Source organism: Hydra viridissima, unplaced genomic scaffold, assembly GCF_058129835.1.
Source record: "Hydra viridissima isolate aposymbiotic clone 2 unplaced genomic scaffold, HvirCarnegie_v1 scaffold_1, whole genome shotgun sequence".
NCBI classification, from domain to species: domain Eukaryota; kingdom Metazoa; phylum Cnidaria; class Hydrozoa; order Anthoathecata; family Hydridae; genus Hydra; species Hydra viridissima.
The window spans coordinates 36,284,677-36,299,954 of NW_028324300.1; the positions used below are offsets into that span (position 1 = coordinate 36,284,677).

Here is a 15,278-nt window from a genome sequence, read left to right on the forward strand (position 1 = left end):
TAAAGAACACACTCACATACACACATACAAACGTTGGGCTTTAGATTTTAGATTTATAAAGTTTTTTTTGCATAAAAATTGATGCGACCTTTTTTTTATTTTGCATAAAAATGTATGTATTTTTTTTGTTTACAAAATTCGCATGATATTTAAATTCAATAAGTATTACACAACCATGAAATCACGAAAAAAATTACGTTAAAAAATACAAAATGATGATAATAAATGAAGACTCCACGGGAAGAAACGGCAGGGTCACATTTTGAAAGTTTCGACTTTTTACACTTTCTAGCTTTACTAACCATAATAGCATATTTTGTATTTGAATTCAAATCAAATAAACGATTTGATGCATATTTAAAGTTTTTCTAAATTTTCCTAAAACTTCGAAACTTATAAAGGTTTAAAAGTTTAATAATGATTTATCTCAAAATGAAAAAATGTGACCCTGCCGTTTCTTCCCGTGGAGTCTTCAAATGCTATTTTGCATTATTTCATAAAAAAGTTGCTTACTTTAATGATAAATATAAGAATAAGCGCAATGTAATGAAAATGGAAATAACTGACAATATATTTTGGTTATAAGCTCAATATTTATTACTTCAGAGCTGAAATATTTTTTAAATAAACAGTATACTACGACAAAGTAACTCCACAACATTGGCCTTAGTTACCGATTTGGGTATCAATAGAAGAGGAAAAAACGTGGTTAGGGTTAGGGCCCCATAGCTAATTGAGGTCGCGAAAAAATTTTATACATGCTTTGATATGTTTTTCTTTCAAATCCCTCGTACCATGAAACCCTTAGTTAAAAATTCTAATTATTGACATTAATTGAAATCCATGATGGAGGTTTTCAAAAAGTTTCAGTTAAAATCAGCTAATCTTTGACTAAAGATTTTTTAGGAAGTCTTTTTACAATTTCCAAAAGATGTATTTTTTGCTAATATCTTTACTTATAAATTAAACAGAAGAAATCCATTTCTCTAAAACGAGTACCTTCTTAAGCATATCTTTAACTCCCACATACAACGACGGTTTTTATTTAAGGTCCACCAGGCGACCATTAAAACCACGTATTTATAAAAACTTCCAAGGTTATAGAAGAAGCCACTTTTACGGAACACGACTTTATTTAATTAGGATTTAATGAATTAAGATTTAACAGAGAAAAAATTATCACAGTTGAAAAATGTGCAGGATAGGTGGATAAAAACTTTTGATACAGTGCTAATTTATGTAAAGTAAAAATATGAATCATCTACCTTTACATTTTGTAGTGTTTCTATGTCAGGATGTAAACAGAAAAATATTTTTTATAATTTTTTGTAGGTTTTTTTTTTTATCAAACTTAATAATACTAGGTATATGTTGTGATATTTATACAATTTTACAAAACAATATTTACATATTTAAGCAGTTACAATCATCGCGTCGTGCGATTTCTGGTGAAACACAAATGATATCCCAGAATTCCATGCGCGTTTTAGAATTGTATCCGAGATCCCTTTCGAGCTTGCACTATGATTCCAAAGGGTTAAATCATTAGTACAATCAGCATCGTCTGGAGGAGATTTTACTTGTATATTATTGACACATCGTCGGCATTTTAATCTATAAATTAAAAAAGATAATAAAGCTCAGGTTTTTAAGCATTATACGCGTAAATCGGTGATTCTTACTTGCGCGTCAAGGAACGTTATTAAGCAAATACATGCCTTTCATGAGTGTCACAAATTGTTTCAGCATCATATTTGAATAGTTCCTTTAATTCGTTTAGAGAAAAATGTCTTTCAACGTCAGTCTCTTCGTCTACTACGCAACTGCTCAAAGCTTTCTTATGTGCCTGGCGCTGCAAGATTTTCTCTTCGATTGTACCCGTCTAGAGCAAAAATTATGAAATTGAATTATGAACCCAAACGACTAGTATATTTTCGAACAAAAAGAAGTCTAAAAAATTCAAGACTACTTTTAATTATTAAATTTATAACAACATTTGTTAAAAGCAAAAAAAAAAAAAAACAAAAAAAAAAACAATGTAGGGAGATAAATACTATTTTAGGAATAAAGAAAAAAAGGACGCACCGATAACAGCCGATAGATGAACACCTAAAGATTAATTCCACCGATAGTAAATCAGTACAATAACATCGATAATAACAATAATAATAGTAAATAATAAAAATATATAGTAATGAAAAGCAATAATGAATAAGAATAATGAAACACAATAACAAATAATAAAAGCAAATATCATGAAATAAATAAAAAGTTTTTAACATTCTTTAATTTTTCTTATCCAATTTCTCAGAAACATTAGAACGCCAATTTCTCAGAAACATTAGAACGCCAAGTTAGATTAGAATTATTAAATGAGAATAATTTTATCACAACTCAAATAAATTTTAATGAGCTACTTCTTTTTTCTGTCCGTCTCTCCACACCCTCGCCATTGCTTGGTCATCATTCGCAGGATTCCAATCCGGGTCAAACATCACCAATCTATTTGCACCAATTAAATTTAAACCGCATCCTCCTGCTTTACTACTCAGCATAAACAAGAAGTCGTTGCTCTAAATAAAAAAAAAAAACACTAATATTCGTTTAAACGTGTAAGTGCACTTACTGTAAGTGGTGCTACGTTCAATGATAGTAAAGTGACATAAAGAATTTCGCTTTGGTTTAAATACTTACGTTCGGGTCATTAAACCTGTCGACAACTTTCATTCTTTTTTTGATCGACATAGAACCGTCTAATCGGACGTATTGATAACCTCTTAATCGAGACAGTTTTTCAAACAAGTCTATTGTTTGTGTGTAGTTTGAAACGAGAACAACCTGTTACGAAACAAAATTAACGAAAATGTAAATGCAATATCATACAAAGCAAATTTCGTATTTTGCATGCATTGAGTCGAACTATAAAGAGCATAAGAACGCAATCCTTAGTAGACTATCCTTAACTTAAACTAAATATTGTACAATTGTAAGTAAATGTAAACATAACCTTAACAGTTAAGGCTAAATTTATTTACAATTGTACAATATTTAGAATTAACAAAAATCACAAAATTATGCGATAACAAATTTAACTTCCAATTCTTATGGCTAGTTAGTTAAGAATTCAGTTTTTTATATTGTTTATTTTCTTTTCAAAGCAAACTTTAACTCGTAAGTGCTTTACCGATTTTATTTTAAAGGACCTGCGCATGCGCGAAACACTTCGACATAAAGCAGATAAATGCTCTTTGAACTTTTTAACTTTTTTGCAGTTTTTAAATTTGAATGAGACAAAAAATTTTTTACTAGAACTTCTAGGTCAATCAAGCTTTAATTTCTACACAAATATTGCAGCTGTAAGGAGTTAAATGAATGGTCAGGTAGTAAAAAAGAATTTTTTATTGGGTTTGGCTTTGATTTGTTTTTCAGCAGTGCAAACAAAAATTCAAATGTAAAAATGGTTGGTTCATCAGGTGGTGTTTTTGTTTCTGATAGCAAATCATTTTTAAGAAAAAAAAAAACCAATCAAATCTTATCTTCTGTTTGTGCATTTGCCCACAACAAACTTTCTGGGAATAAAAGTGCATTTAAAATATAGGAATTCAAAAACTGTAAATTTTCAGGGGCAAAATTTACTTATAAATGTTCTTTGTAAAATAAAACATAAATATTTCACATTATTTTCACAAATAAAGTAAAATATAAACCTTGTCATTTGAAGTTGATCGAACTAATGCCAGTATAAAGTCCAAAACTTGCATCTTTCCTGAATTAAAACAATAAAAATTAAATTAAAAACAGTTTTGGAAAAACTAAAAATACTTAAAAAAAAAAAAAAAAATTACAACAACAAAAAAAATTATTTACCAGAAAGATCAGAAGCAAATACTTTTGTGTTAAAATTAGTTGGAAATTCTTTGAGAACTTCCTGAAGGTTATCTTCACAAAGCTTTTGTTTGTCATAAATTAGTTCTGGATCTATAAACAAAGAGACACAGTTACAAACATTTCTAAACTCATTTATCTCTACTTGTTAAGTCAAATTGATTGTACTTAAAGGATTCACTAAATGCATTAAAAGTAAAAACGACTAACGATTGCATAACTTTTTGATCTGATTGATAAAAGCAAGAGAAGAAGCATTTAACTTTGTGTCTTCCTGCAGTTGCATTCGTGCAACTTTGGAATTTACAAAAGCTTTATACAAGTTGGATTGCAATGGAGCCAACTTGCACATCACAATTTGCTCAGCTGAAAAAGAAAAAGAAATAAGAAAATGGACAAAAAGATTTTAATGATAAGGACTTAATCCCTGCTGGATTCAAATAAAAATCAAACAGGTGAATGATAGTAAAGTCAGAATATCAGCAATGATAACAGCAACATCAAGGCTGATTCTCATTATTGCTCAAAATGAATGGCATTACCAATATTTATACTGATAATAAGGTAAATATTTAATCAATTAAATTGTATATTATGAAACCATTATTGTATTAATAAACATAAGAATGACACATATACATCCTACATAACTATTTAAATTTACATATCTTCTGCGCACATATCTGTTTGTATTATTTACATTTTAAAAGTTATATACTATAAATGTAATCAATGAAAAATAATGAAATAAAACAAGGATTTACTTTTTACAGGCAGGTACTTGGAAAGAATTGCGGCTAAAAAGTTAAATTGTTAAAGTTTTATTTAAGTATTAAAAGATAAACGCATGACCACTGACAATCTTCAACACAAAAATTGAAAACATGAAAAACCAAACTAAAGAATAAGAAACACCAAAAAAATAGAATTTCTTACAAGTTCTCCTAATAATGCATTTGCTGACAATAGACAAAAGCTGAAAAAAATTCAATAGTTTAAGTTTTCTATTTGCATTCTTTGATTTAAAAAACAGGAAAAAATTCAATATTCCTTTTACTTCTGCTAATTTTTCTTCCCCAATTTTCTGATCATTTTCAGTACCAGCACCATCACGACCTCTAAGAATGGGTGCTTCAAATTTTCGACGGAACTCATTTACAGTACCTTTAGAGAAGGAAGCATTTTTTTGTTCAAAATGAAAAAGATTGCTATTATTAGAACTTAAAGAAGGAATACTGTACGCAAAGAAAACTAGATGAGAAACATAAATAAGTCAGACAGCTAACATTACACTGTGCCAGGAAGTATTCCCACACATTTATACATCCAATCCTCCTAACCTAAAAACCACTAACACCCTACCTACATACCTACATACATAAATACATACATACATACATACATACATACATACATACATACATACATACATACATACATACATACATACATACATACATACATACATTGTATACATACATATTAAGTGTATAACTTTGTTTCTGCCATTTTTCAATTGATATACCATTTAAAATATGTAAAGTGAGTACAAAATCACATAACAGATTTTTTACTCACTTTATATATCTTTTGTGATTTTGTAAATCACTTATGTGATTTTGTGCTCGCTTTATATATTTTTAATGGTTTAAAATGTCAGTTTATAAGCCAAATTCTCATCATTTGCCAGAAGTTTTACTTTACATGTTCAATTCAAAGAAATCTGCAGCTGAGGCTCACCAATGCTCTTGGATACATATAGTGAGGCAGCTATTAGTGAAAGAATGTATTGTGAATGTTTTCAATGCTTCAAGAACATTGATTTCAAAGTAGAAGACTGGTATGGTGGTGGAAGGGAAAGGTTTTTGAAGATGATGAGTTGATGACTTTAAATATGGAAGATTCATGCCAAACTCAAGAAGAGTTGACAGAATCATTGAAGGTGACTCAGCCAGTCATTTACAAGCACCTCAAAGCCCTGGGAATGGTTCAGAAGCAAGGGTATTGGATGCTGTAAAAGTTGAAGCCGAGGGACATTGAATGGCGTTTGTTTGCTTGTGAATAGCTGCTTCAAAGCCTTGTGACTGGGGACAAAAATGGTTCACTATGATAAATCCAAAATACAGAAAATTATGGGGCTTGCTTAGCCATGCTTCCGCATCAACAGCCAGATCCAATATTTACGACTCCAAGGTTATGCTCTGTATTTAATGGGACCAGCTCAGTGTGGTGTACTATGAGCTGGTAAAACTTAGTGAAACTATCACAGGTGAATATATATCGAACTTAACTGATACGTTTGAGACAAGCACTGAAGGAAAAATGGCCGAAATACAAATAAAGGCATGACAAAGTGATTTTACTGCATGACAATGCTTGTCCCATGTAGCACAACTGGTGAAAATATACATGGAAACGCTGAAATAGGAACTTCTACTACACCTGCTATACTCTCCGAAAGTTGACTAGTTCTTTCAACACAGGATTTATTTGTTGCCAGATGGATGGGGAAAATTCATGGTCAGCAATAGATAATACTTTGAATCATAAATGTACTATCATATATATTTTGAAAATAAAGCCTTAAATTTTAAGAAAAAATGGCAGAAGCTAAGTTATACACCTAATATATACATGCATACTTATGTTAAGCTTTTGCTGTTAAATAACTGTCAAATGCTTGCTGTTAAAAAAAAATTTCAACTAACCTAGCATTCCTCCATTGACAAAGTGAACCAAACTAAAATACTCTAGTAGATCATTTTGGATGGGCGTTCCTAAATTTATCTTTCAAAAATTATGCAAATGAATTGTATATACATAGTGCTTCTTTATTCCAAGTAAATATAGCAGAAAATACCTGAAAGTAAAATTCTTTTCTTAGTTTTTAAAAGATTCAGTGCTTGATAAGTTTGGTTTTCAAGGTTTTTGAGCCGATGGCCCTAAATAACAACAGAAATGGTAAATAACTGAACTGACCAATATATATTTTTGAGTCACTCCTCAAGTTGGGGTTGACACTTTCTGTACTTCCATAACAAAAACATAATTATTAAAGATTTATATGTAGAATTCTTGTTTAAGATATTTTTTTAGGATATTCTTAAGACATTTAGGAGATGTTTAAACTAATTTAGGTTAGATTTTAAGCTAACATTCACATAGCTTACAGACTTTAAAATAGAAAAGACTAAATTCATTAGAGTTTAATTTTTAAAACCATAACATGAGTTTCAAAATAAAATAATATAACACTCAAGGAAAATCAGAACAATAATTTTGGTTGTTTATACTTTTGTGTAGAAAATGTTCTGCTACAAGAGTACAAGCAGAAAAATTATGTTGTTAAACAATTTAACTTAAAACAAAATTAAACTAAAAATTACTAAAATAAAAACAAAAAAATAAAAACTTACTAAAGCAAAAACACAGTCTATAGAAACAAAACACCATACAAGTACTTTTGCTACAAACTCTGTATATGATAAAATTATTAATATATAAAGCTAAAAATCTTACTTCGTCACATATTACAAGACCCACTGGAGAACGATGAAGGACATCAGTATGAAGACGAAAGGTTTCATAAGATATTATGAGGATTGGCGTTGGTGCTCGAAGTTGTTGTTGGCTCATAAAAGAGGCTAAATTTAAAGAAGGAAATTTAAAACTTAAAAACAGACCAAAATTATTGATCAAAAACATTTTTTTGCAGTCTACACATTACTCATCAAAAAAAGTTAAAATTTTTTTAAAACTTGTTGATAAAGTTAATACATAGTTTATCATCAATTTCTGATTTTGAGCCAGAATCAATAGCTAAAGTGTGTACACGCCCTTTCAGCCACTTTTCAATCTCTTTGTCCCAGTTCTAAAATAAAAAAAAATTTAGAGCAAATTTTATGCCAAATAAACTCATGCCACTGACTGATGAAAATTAATTCTCTTTATCAGTGATTAAATTTTCATTAATCAGTGGCATAAATCTTGGGTAAACTGGGGAGACTTGAATTTTGCTTTAATTCTTTGCTCAGCATTTTTATTCTGTTAAAAACTCTGGTGTAAGTAGAACCTGAGTTTAGTTTTGTGAAATTTAGTTTGATGGAACTTTCACTTTTCAATTGGTTTTGATATTTTTGGAGCATCCTTAAGATAATTTGAAAAAAATATAGGACACAGTGTATGGCAAGAATTAAAACACTTACTGCATAAAATATCCAAATGCACAATCTTGTAAATTTTACTTTCAAAAGTAAAAAGCTGTAAAAATGCAATTAAATAGCAAATCATAGTTTTAAAACACAAATGGGAATTGAGTGAAACTGAAAAAAAAACATTGAAGGGTAGCAAAGTCTCTCAAGAGATCAAATCTCCCAGTTTTCCCTACTTATAGAAAAAAAACAAAAAAACATTCTTACAAATGGATTTTTTTATCTTTTATTGTACTTTGTGAATAAGGGCTGCTTTGACTTCATTTTGTACATCATCACACAAATGTCCCTTTTAGCAAAATAATCAGAATCATAAAAATAATGATAAAACATAACTCACTTTTACTAGACTTGCTGGAGCAACTATAACTGCTTTATTTATCTCTGGTTTACCTGAAAATAAAAAGCTGATCATCAGAATTAAAAAAAATTCAAACAATTTTTTTACTGAATGGCTGCTTCTTGTGTGGAGAACTCATTATTTTCTGTGGTATTTTTACATAACCCTTGTCAAGACTTTTTCTGATTGCTAACACTCAAAAATATAATTATTATTCAAACCCTAAATAAAGTTAATTTTTTTCTTATAGTTAAACATTTTTAAAGTTTAATTTAATCATTTAATTTTTAATGTTTTTCTTGATTGCTTGAGGCATTGGTTTTTCTGAATTAGTTCCTTTAACATTAAAAGTATCCCACACCAACTATAAGACTATAAGGTTCATTATTCTGATGTATTTCGATAGTGGTGAAATTCTTTTGGCATGCAACTGAATAACCAACCTACATACTTCTCAATAGATCATACAACTGAATAGTAATTTTGAATTGATCAGAAAACAACTAAAAAAATTGACTATTTTTTAGATTTTTTTTTGTAAGAACAACACATTCTAGCAGTTTCAGAATGGAATGCAATCCATGAGGTCTTAAGCTGAGTTACATAAAGTTGACTATATAAATCTGATTTTTTTAAAGATTTTGAAACAAATCAGCCAGCTGAAATATTTTCCATGTGCATAATTATGTAGCTTTTTTAAGCCAATTACGACAAGCCATTGACATTTCAACTAATCAGAAATGCATTTGCTTGTATTTACACATAAGTATTGTAAAGAAACACTCCTAGTAATTCCAGATGAAAAACATGCTTCATTTTCTCTTAATATGTGTTTTTAATTAGTAGCAAGATACAGTGCAGCTTTTCAAAACATGTTTGAGGTTCCAAGTTTAAAAATTATTTGAAGACTGGCCCTTATGCACATATCAAGCCTCAGTTTTCTTAAAATGTAATTTTAAAATTAAAATTTGATACTAAAATATATTTACATTTAATTTCACTCATTAAACATTTTAATAATATGGAGCAGGAAGATGTGCTTATACCCAAAATAAACTTAAGCATTTTATTTACTGGCATTCAACAATAAAAAAAGTGTATTAATATATTACAAAAATATATGTAAATAATATGTATAAATATATACAAATGATTGAATATAAGTAATTGGTAACTTGCCTGTGGGGCTTTGCCTCTAAAAAAAAAGGCATAAAAGTCAGTAAACACATACAGTTCTTACATTTATCACTATTATATCTTTTCACTATCTCAAGTCAGTGCTAAAAAAAAATATAACATTCAGTCATAAACACAAACCATGATCTCACCAAAAGTGTCCAAAGTAGTGTTATACACTGCAAAGTCTTTCCCAGGCCCTGCATTATTATAGGTGTTAAAAAATATTGATGTTTTTAAGCCATGAAACAGAAAATCTTAATGATGTATAAAAGAATATCATATGAACAAAAAAGTCATAACAGTAAAAAATACTGTTCACCATTTCATCTGCCATTATGCAACCATAGTTTTCCTTGATGCGATTACCAACAACACAGTCGTATAAGAATTTTACACCCTAGTGAAAAATGACAAACTATTTCATGCTTTCAGTTTGTGGATTAATTTCCAATTCCAAAAATTTACTTTTAAAGAATTTACTTGACATCAGTTGACAATGATACAATCATCACTTATTCTAGAAATTAGCTGACACTAATTCTTAGAAAAGCTAACACAATCTTAAAACGAATATTTTACCTTTGTACAGTGCATAAAAATTTATTTCAAATAAAATCAAAGATAAATCAAATATAATTTTGAAAGACCAAAAAAGTTATCACAAGAGCTTTTGTTTAGGAAAAGAAAAGTAATTTTATCTCTTATATGAGACACATATTTTCTAATAATTCATAAATAATCTGAAGAAATGGAGAAAAATGTTTGGAGGAAAATCACAGGATTGTCAAACTCATAAAGCAAATTAAAAAAAACAACAACATGGAATTCGTTTATAGCCCTTCATGTTCAACTTTTTAAAAAATTTTTCTGCTTTTTTTTCTTCTCTTTAGATTTTTCTCTACCTAGACAGCAAGAACTTCTAAGTTCTCTTAAAATTTATTTGCAAAGCGTAACAAAACTAAAAACCTCTCTCTGATGTGGTCGTAAGACAGATGTCAATTGAGGATCTACAACAACTGCATTAAAAAAAATCATCAATTAGAAATCTCAAATTTTTATACACTAAAATAAAAATACACAAATAAGATAATATAGCATAGCTAGGCAAGACTAGGTAAGATGGGACATAGGGTTAGAAGGGGCAGTGACACATCTTTAAAATGAGTAATCTGTTGTTTTTTTATGTTAATTAAAAGTACTCAATTAATACTTCCTAATTATGTGGTATTTAAATTTTGAAATGCTGCCATGTTCTTTTAACATAGAATCTTTAAAAATTGTTAAATTTTCCTAGAATTTACAAACATCATTCACACTATTTAGTATATTATATTTTGACTGCATAAAATTGTGTACTTTTGTAATATTTAAGGTGTAAGCTTGTTATTTCCTACAATTAGAGAAGTTAGTTTTTAACAAAACATTTTATTGTAAAAACTTTGGCTATTTGAGAGAAAAACAAGTTTTTAATGAAATCTTTTATGATTATTCTAAAAGCAAACTTAACAAAGATTTCAAATAAGAAAAAAAAAATTTTTAGTTTATCAACTCAAATTTTAACCGTTCCTTAAGGTATCTTGATGAATTTCCAAACATAAACAAAGTTTTCAGTTTGAAATTTGGTTTGTAATTTAAATGCTAAAACATTAGAAAATATTAGTTGCTTATGAGAAAATTTGACTCATTTTTTTTTCAGAGTGATAATCGAAGAGATTTAAACAATAATTCAAGACATGTTGCTATTAAATAATGTGTCATAATAGAGTGATAAATCTCAAAGCTAATTGGTTTGTAATTAACTTTAATTAACCCAGATACAACAAAGAAGATAGGTGAATCAATGCAAAATTGACTCATAGAAGTCACTAAAGCCAATAATGGTCCAATTCAATACAAAATGTCACAAAAATTAATTACTAGAAGAAAATTTTGATCTTAAAAAACTTTGACTGGATACTTTTTATAACATAACGCTATAATGTTGAAAATTTGTTATGTTAGAATAATTTGTTACATTTCGAACAAAAAAAGTTAATTAACAAAAATTCTTTTTAGTTATCTTTAATCTGGTATAAATTTGCTTTCATAATAATCATAAAAGTTTTCAAAAACTTTTTACTCCAATAACTTGCCAAACTTTATTTTTCACAAAATATTTTGTTCAGATACTTATCACTCAAGCTGCAATTATAATTAAGATTACGTTAACATAAGACAAAAAAAGAAAAGACCTTTAGTGAAAGATTGAAATGGGACACAAACACTGAGATATGCCCCATTTCAACTTATATCAATTTTTACTTAGTATTATCATTTACATGTTTTAGTTAAGTCTTGCAACATTATTATAACAAATATATTGTTTTAAAATTGTATAATTTTACCTGATCATTAGTCTTATTTCAGCCCTTTTGGGATGAAATATTATTAAAAAAGTTTATGCAATCAACCTAATTTCTGCAAATTTTCATTTAGCTAAAACTTAAGCATTTCATATCTAATTTTTTGTCAAAATGCAATGCACACAACTTTTATTTTAAAAAACTATCCCCTCTTACCTCAGTTTACTCTATATAAAAATAATTACTTATATAATAAATATAAATTTTAAAACTAAATCTAAACCTTATGTGTATAAATCTGTCAAAATAAAACCAAAAGTGATTAAAACAATAAGCTTGTTTTGTAATTGTCTTTATCAGTAACGCTATACATGTTTAATAAGTAGGTTTTTTTTTTTTTTTAAATCGCTGAAGAGACAGTCTAACTTTTTGATTGATTCCTTATTTTGCTCATTATCAAGTTAAATTTCACAAAGCAACTAAAACTTCATTCCACAGAACAACTATTAACAAGAGTATTAAGATTGTTAAGGTTGTCAGTTAGATATTAAGGTTGTTAAATTTTGATCTCTGTTTCTAGATATAAAAAGCGGATTTTAAATTGCTAGAAAAACGTCAAAGCATTAAAAGAAAAATCACATCCTAAGCATTTGAAACCCAAAATTCTTTGAAGCACTCCATTAAGAAAAGGCCTTTAAGTGAAAAAAAAGCTAGGATAAAGAAAGCATTGACTTACCATGTACTAAATTTTCTTCACTGAAAAAAAATTAAAGAATAAAATAAATTTGTTAAGGATTCTACAATGAGTAAAAAATAAAACTTTAAAAAATCTGGAATTAACAAAAAGCCAAAAATAATAATAAAATGAGTTAAAAATTATTGAACAATACTTTTTAAGGGTAAGTTTGTTGTGAGCAGATATTTCAGGAGGAGAATACAGAACTAATGCGCCTTCTTCATATGGATCATATAAACAAAGCTTACTCATTGTCCTTCTCATTCCTAAACTCTTTCCATGGTGTGATCCTAGAAACAAATTAAAAAAAACTCTACAATAATGGTGCTAAGGTAACAACTTTTGTTTGAAATAAACGAGGTACACAATGGCTGAAATATACATTTTTATACCTTTTCTTATTTAAATACAAAACGTGTTTTTGGGGTTTGTTGAGTTTGATATTTTATTTGACTGTTTACACGTTTTTTTCAATGAAAAGTAATAAAAAGAAAGACTTAAAACTAAGTATGTAAACAGAAGATTGAAAGAAAGAACAAAGAACAAAATACCATTTTAAAAACAACAGTTAAGTAAATCTTAAAGACCAAAAATAAATCTTCAAATAAAATTTATCATTTATAGAACAATAGTTGGCTTAAGAAGAACTGCTTTTTATAATACTTCCAAAATCTAATAGTTTTAAAAAAATCAATTCAAAACTTTTAGTTTAAAAATAGTTTAATGTATTGTGTTATGTAGAAGATGGGAAAACTTTAATGAAGTATGATTGTATTAGACATGACTGCAAATAGTAAACAGTTAAATCCTAAAGAAAAAAAAAACAAAAAAAAAATAAATAAATAAAAAAAAAAAAGAACAACAAACAAGTCAGTTTCTAATAAGAGAAAAATATGAAACTTGTATGAAACCTTGACATAAATTATTTTCTATATTCAAAACTTTTCATACCTCTTTTTAGAGTATTCAGAAATCATTCTTTAAAACTTAGGCACATTTCTATTAAAATAAGAAACCCTTTGTTTGCAATATTTACAAAATTCAAGAATCCATTATTATACTACCTTTGAAATTTTTCATGGGCACTTTGAAGGGTTTTGCTAAAATACCTTTGATAAGTAATTCCTAAATAAACAGACTTTCATAAGAATATTAATTAAATGATTTGATAACTGGTTAAAAGTTTATTTATTTAATCACCCAGCTAACCTTACGGACAAAACCTTAACAACAAAAAACAATAAAACTGTAAAAAAAGAATTAGAAAAGTTTTTTTTTTTAAAAAAAAAAACAAAAAAAAAAAAAAACATTTAAAAAAGGATCATGATTTGATTTTTTACATTACAAAACTTACATGAGCAGATACTTCTCCTGAACTACTAACACAACTACTGTCAATATTCACACTACTTGCATTTGACAGGGGCTTTCGAAACTGTGAAACAAACTGGTTAGTGTTGTATGCTGATGGCATCTTTTTTTGCTAGGCAAAAAAAAATTATAAAGAAATATATACTACCAAGTGACATTAACACATTTTGATTACTCCATTAACTAACCTTTGGCCTTTTTGCTTTAACTTGATAATCACTATCTGCATCATCATTATCACTATGTGAACCTGTGGAGGGAACTTTTCGCTTTAAAATTATGCTACTATGTGATTTACTTGGGGCCAGGCTCCTTCTCTTCAAAAACAAATTTGTAAAATATTTTCAATAGCAATAGCTAATTTATTACTGTACAAACAATCAAACTTGATAAAGAAATCATCCAAAATTTTGTTTTTATTTCAAAAAAAACTCATGAAATTAAAAATATAGCTGTTAAATTTAAAAAACATTTTACAGCTGACCTACCATTCTTGATCTGAAGACCCAAAGCTGAACAGCTCTTAATTTTCACACTCTATGAAAGTCTACATAAGAACTAAAAGAATGGAGAAAAGGTGATTATTGTAACTTGAAATCACAAAAAATTAATAACAATCAAGAATTCCACACAAACAAGAGCAATTACAACTAGTGACAATGTAGTAATTGGGATGTGCTTTGGGGAAATTTCTTTTTTTATCTAAAAAAAAATTATATTTGTATTCCCAATTATATTTTCTATGCGTCTTGAAGAAATATATTTGGTATTAACAAAGACCAAATTAGCCTTGTGTTGTTAGTACCTAGTAGTTTGTCTGTTTTGAAATGTTATCTGCATTACTGGCATTATTTAGAAGAACTTTACTGGAAACACTTCTTAGCCTTCTGCAATAGTTGTCTTTCACAATCTAACAATTACTTTAGGCTTCATACCACATTCTAATAGATTGTTAAGTGTTTATTTCTTGAACTTCCTAAAATGGTTTTTATAGTGGGTACTGATGATTAAAAATTTAAATTACCTTTGTAGGCTTCCTAAACTTGTTAACATCCAAAACATGAAATTAGAGAGAGATACAGAAAAATAGATAGATTGTACTATAGTGCATTAAAATTGTAACTGACTTTCTAATGACAATGTAGATGTTTTTTAGTTATGTAAATTTTGCATGTGCACCACAGTTTTCGCGGCAAAGATTTTAAAAACATTAC

The 15,278-nt window shown here is 28.2% G+C and overlaps 1 protein-coding gene across 3 annotated transcripts; it reads right to left on the minus strand.

The window, feature by feature from the left end:
• Positions 1 to 1,369: 1,369 nt before the first annotated feature.
• On the minus strand, positions 1,370 to 15,278 carry LOC145192283 (DNA repair and recombination protein RAD54-like). Of its 3 annotated transcripts, none has more exons than XM_090089685.1 (27): positions 15,089 to 15,278; positions 14,553 to 14,622; positions 14,253 to 14,381; positions 14,048 to 14,176; positions 13,758 to 13,818; positions 12,848 to 12,983; positions 12,694 to 12,713; positions 10,582 to 10,631; positions 9,935 to 10,012; positions 9,765 to 9,812; positions 9,616 to 9,631; positions 8,437 to 8,489; positions 7,663 to 7,756; positions 7,405 to 7,529; positions 6,746 to 6,827; positions 6,594 to 6,662; positions 4,943 to 5,049; positions 4,822 to 4,861; positions 4,650 to 4,682; positions 4,096 to 4,251; positions 3,868 to 3,978; positions 3,708 to 3,766; positions 2,695 to 2,838; positions 2,418 to 2,573; positions 2,086 to 2,109; positions 1,719 to 1,882; positions 1,370 to 1,614 (listed from the first exon to the last, which is right to left on the minus strand). In XM_090089685.1, the coding sequence occupies exons 2-27, from the start codon at positions 14,553 to 14,555 to the stop codon at positions 1,413 to 1,415; spliced, it is 2,289 nt and encodes a 762-aa protein (XP_089945811.1). In that variant the 5' UTR covers positions 14,556 to 14,622; positions 15,089 to 15,278; the 3' UTR covers positions 1,370 to 1,412. The 3 variants fall into 3 exon arrangements, with proteins under 3 accessions (XP_089945811.1, XP_089945819.1, XP_089945826.1); XM_090089693.1 differs by having other exon boundaries at positions 14,253 to 14,314; positions 15,089 to 15,267; XM_090089700.1 differs by lacking the exons at positions 13,758 to 13,818; positions 14,048 to 14,176; positions 14,253 to 14,381; positions 14,553 to 14,622; positions 15,089 to 15,278 and adding an exon at positions 13,086 to 13,105.

Excerpts from the sequence above, each read along its gene's own strand:
- LOC145192283 (XM_090089685.1), bottom strand. Across the intron at positions 12,984-13,757 it reads GCCCATGAAAAATTTCAAAG|GATCACACCATGGAAAGAGT; the intron begins GTAGTATAATAA and ends ATTTGTTTCTAG. Across the intron at positions 6,828-7,404 it reads GTCTTGTAATATGTGACGAA|GGCCATCGGCTCAAAAACCT; the intron begins GTAAGATTTTTA and ends GTTGTTATTTAG.